This window comes from Nestor notabilis, unplaced genomic scaffold (assembly GCF_000696875.1).
Source record: "Nestor notabilis isolate BGI_N333 unplaced genomic scaffold, ASM69687v1 scaffold9723, whole genome shotgun sequence".
NCBI classification, from domain to species: Eukaryota; Metazoa; Chordata; class Aves; order Psittaciformes; family Psittacidae; genus Nestor; species Nestor notabilis.
The window spans coordinates 2,373-6,818 of NW_009921483.1; the positions used below are offsets into that span (position 1 = coordinate 2,373).

At 53.1% G+C, this 4,446-nt stretch overlaps 1 protein-coding gene across 1 annotated transcript; it reads right to left on the minus strand.

Moving 5' to 3' along the window:
* Positions 1-2,127: 2,127 nt before the first annotated feature.
* Positions 2,128-3,952, minus strand: ANGPTL4 (angiopoietin-like 4). Its single transcript, XM_010011175.1, has 4 exons — positions 3,836-3,952; positions 3,655-3,750; positions 3,083-3,358; positions 2,128-2,480 (listed from the first exon to the last, which is right to left on the minus strand). The coding sequence occupies exons 1-4, from the start codon at positions 3,843-3,845 to the stop codon at positions 2,299-2,301; spliced, it is 564 nt and encodes a 187-aa protein (XP_010009477.1). The 5' UTR covers positions 3,846-3,952; the 3' UTR covers positions 2,128-2,298.
* Between the last annotated feature and the right edge of the window lie 494 nt (positions 3,953-4,446).

Here is a 4,446-nt window from a genome sequence, read left to right on the forward strand (position 1 = left end):
AGTTGTATAAAGTAGTAAGATCCCCTCCCGAACCTTCTCTTCCCCAAAAACTGGGGAGCAACATAAACCTCTGGCCATGAATAAACATGGCACAGCTCCCTCCCCGGTTTCCATCTGATGCACAAACCCCACGTTAGTCTCATCGCTTCAGCATTAAGACTAAACCACAGAACTCCCGTATCTGCTCCTGCACCCAGGGACCAAACAAGCTTTGAATTAAGCAAATGGAACATTAAAAATGTATTCCTGAATCCAAGAGTAAGCACACAGATAGTGCAGAGCTGGGTATAATGGGCTGTTTGTGCGATTGTGCTTGGGGCTATCATTAACCCCAGGTTTGTTCCCAGGGGAGGAGGAGACACAGGAGCTGAGGCCACGTTTAGGTATTTATACAGCTGCTGTAGGGGTCTAGAGCAGCCTCTTGTCTCTTCTTTCTACAGTAAGCAATTTTTGTCCCACTTCCTTGGTCAGCTTGCTCTTTTCTTCAGCTCCAGCATCATGTCTGGGACCATGAGCACAGCTGGAACTTACCTCCACCACCATCTTCAAGGATTACTCCCTCCCCAGCTCATTTCATTCCTGTGTATGTAACCATCCTCCAGAAGTTGCAGCAAGTGCTTTTGGAGCTGACTATGTATGTGTACGAGCAGGTAAATGACTATTACTTTTTGGGGCTTGTCCTGATCAGCTCTGACTTGAAACAGCAGCTTCTGCTCTTGTTCAAGGAGTTCACAAAGAGTTTTCCAGCCAGCTACAAGAAGAATGGCCCTGGTGCAAAGGTCTGCCCTCAGGGAGAGCAGCTCATTGACACTGTGAACTTGCTGCCCCAGGGCCTGCTTTCCAAACTTATTTTCCCTCGGGAAGTCCATACACTTGTAACAGAATAAGAACTGCTGCTGGGGGCTACAGCAGGGACTTATCTTGAGAGAGCTCCATAAGGCAACAGTTGGAAGTTGAGGCTTGAGGCCAGGAGGAAGCACAGCTCAGGTTGAACCCCCAGCAAATCAAGTTTCCTCACATACCTCCCATCCATCTGCTAGTGGCAGATCATAGAATAGAATAATAGAAGGGTTTGGGTTGAAAGGACCTTAAAGCTCCTCCAGCTCCAACTTCCTGCCACAAGCAGGGACCCCTTCCACTAGAGCAGGTTGCTCCAAGCCCCTGTGTCCAACCTGGCCTTGAACACTGCCAGGGATGGGGCAGCCACAGCTTCTCTGGGCACCCTGTGCCAGCGCCTCAGCACCCTCCCAGGGAAGAGCTACCACAGGCAGAACAGGTACAGGCTTGTTTTTATTAAAAGACATCTTCAGAAAAGATATTTTAGTACAAAAAAACAAGTTTAAAATACACAAACTACTTGGTTGGGTTGTTCCAACATGAACACTTATAAATTACACCACGTTGTTATTAACACTGCATTTAAATATGGAAACAAATTAGAGAACAGGAAATCCATTGACAAGATACAACATCCTACAAATGCCTATTTACAATATTTAGCAGCTAGGAGCTCTAGCATCATAGTCAATATGACTTCAATAGGGTGGGATGCTTGGGAAGCCCCAAGACAGCATCTTGTTGCCCACCTCTCCCCAGACACCCACCCCAAAGGCAGAGGTGACATCAGGGTATGTACCCAAGGTTGGTGCAGCTCTTGCAGAGAAACCCTGTTGTCCTCTGGCCTGTTAGAGCAAGTTTTGGGACATACATATGGGATGGTGCTACTCACTCTGCGAAGTATGGGGAGTCTGTTGTGAGAAGGCAGCTCCCCAAGCTTCAAGGGGTTTACAGCCCACAGCAAGGCTGGTTCTGCCCAGGGACCATCACTGCTTCGTACCTGTGCTGTCCTAATCCCCTCCAGCAATAAGGTAGGCTCCAGGCAGAGCTTAAGACTCAGCAAGGCCCCATGCCCAATGCTTGGGTCCAGGGTAGTAAAACACTTCAGGCACTCCCCTTCCCCCCCAGCCCATCAAAACCAGCACAGAAGTGTTCAGACAGGGCAGAAAGCACCAGACAGATTGCCACAGCAGGTTGGAAGACCCTTGTGCATGCTCTGGAGGTGGATCTCCCTGCTGGTGGCTCCCCTTCTGGTTTGGGAGCTCCCATCCAGGGGTTTCAGCAACATGGAGCTGTTTTACTTCTAGCCAGGAGCTGTGTTGTGCCACTGAAGGGCTGTTAACCAAGAGAAACACTCCTCAGGGGACTTGCCTGGGGAGGACGGGTTTGTTTGTTGTAAACACCAAGTGATGGAGCTCAAGTCTGCTCTGCAGAGAAGGTCAAAAGTCTCAAGTGGCAGCTTTAGGGCTCTGCTTCCAGCGCTGCAGGTTGGATTTTCATGGTGGTTGACTTCAGCGGGTAGTCCCTGCCCTTCCATGTCTTCCAGAAGATTCCCTGCTTACGCTCATGCCTCTGGCGCGGGATGGAGCGGAAATACTTCCCGTTGAGGTTGGCATGGCCACATGTGCTGAACCACCAGCCCCCTACCAAGGCAATGCAGAGGCAGGTTTAACCCACAGCACTTCCAGGCAGGAACAAACCCAGGCTCAAGGCAGCTGCTGCCCCTGTTTTCCACAGGTCTTTGGGACCTTACAGGTACTTTTGACAGGTACTTTTGACAGGTCTTTGGGACCTCACAAGAGGAGTCCCATGCGTTGGGAAGCCTTTGCACAGATCCTATAGGACTTCAGGATGTGTCTGGAAATCCCTGCAGCTCTTTCCTGCATGCAGAACCCCCTCAAAGCCTTCAGCAGCCCTATCTCAGGCCTGGGGACTGGCCTGCTCTTTGTTTCAAAAGGTTTCCAAGCAAGGTGGCAACCAGGAAAACTCTTACAGAGACAGGCATCTGGGCTGGGAACTGAATCATGAACCTCTCCCGGCTTCAGCTTCCCTCCCGGTTCCCTGCACAGCCCTCCCAAGGATGCAGCTTTCCCAGGGACAAGCCAGGGTCAACACCAAAGGGGTCTGGTCCTGAGGGCTCACAGGGGTCTGGACCTACAGGGTCACTGTCCCTCTCACGGCCAGCAGCAGACAGTGGAAGGCTGAAAGGAATGTGCCCACCACGGGAGGAAGAGCTCGCACTGACCTGAGAGGTGTTTGGCGCAGTTTGTGTCAGCTTTGAGGTCGTGGTCCCGATCCCGAGTGGAGAACGGCAGCTGCCTGAAGTCCCCGATGGCGTTTTCCAGCTCTCCAGACAGAGGCCCCAGCAGGTTGAGCATGTAGGCTGTGCTCTCACCACCGAGGCTGAACACAAACTGAACCACCTGGGAATTGCCCTCCCAGTCTTCCAGCTCAATCAGGAGATTGTATCTTCCCTCTTGGACGAGGCGATGTATCTTCTCCAGGCCCAACCAGAAGTCGCCTAAAACGAGACACATTGCAGTGGGTATGGGGACACAAACGTGCCATGCACACACGTGAACAGGCTCCAGAGACAAAGAGGGACAATCCAGGACACTGCAGCATTTGAATCACTGTCTGGCCCCTGCAGGACAAGTCAGGAAGACCAAGGACTCTTGGCCTGCAAGCAGTGTCCCCCCTTCTTAGCCCGGCATTGTGTTGTGGCACATAGAGATCTTCAGGGGCCACCACCAGGGAATAATTTAGGCCCAAGAAATCACTTATCCCACAGTAAGATAGACACCACCATCCACCTACCACGGAGATCTCCAAAGCCATTCTTGTAGGCATCCCAAAGCTGGTCAAAGTCCACAGAGCCATCTGTGCGCCTCTGGATCACTGTCCAGCCACCTTCTGCAGCAGGGAAAACACAGTCATTTGGGGTTATCCTTTACAAGGCCACCACACAAAGGGCTGTGGGACGTGTCCACTGCTTTACCTGCAGTCATGTCACAGTAGACCTTGAAGGGCTGGGACCCTGCAGGCTGCACTTGGAAAACGCCGCTGCTCTGCTGCCCAGCCAGGAAAAGCTGGTGACAATCCTCCGGGAGCTCTGCAGGGGAAGGAAGGGAACAGCCATTGAGAAGATGATGGGCCCGAGTCCCACTTCCTCAGCAGGTTGCTCCTACCACAGCCCCGGCACTTGCAGCCCTGGCCCCCAGCCCAGCAGCTGCGCACAGCGGTGGCCGCGGCTCCGGACACGTGCCGCCGGCTTCAGCATCTTTCAACTCTGTGACCCTGTGTCTCCCCATTCATCCAAACACAGCTCCTCGGGCTTCAGCCCAAGGAAGAAGCCAGGCACCGGGCCAGGCGCGGGTGACCCAGGCTGGAGAGCACAGCTTCCAGTGGAGGAGAAACCCAGGGAACTTCCCAGCTCCCTCTGCAGCAGGCAGGAGCATCCCGTTCGGGGTGAAGCATCCCGTTCTTCGGGGTTAATCATCCCAAAGGGCCTCAGCAGCAGGGAAGGCGCCTGAGCACACAGCACCCAGCCTCATCCTCCCAGTGACCATGGTGGCCCCCAGCAGATGTCCCACTGGGCAATCTGCCACC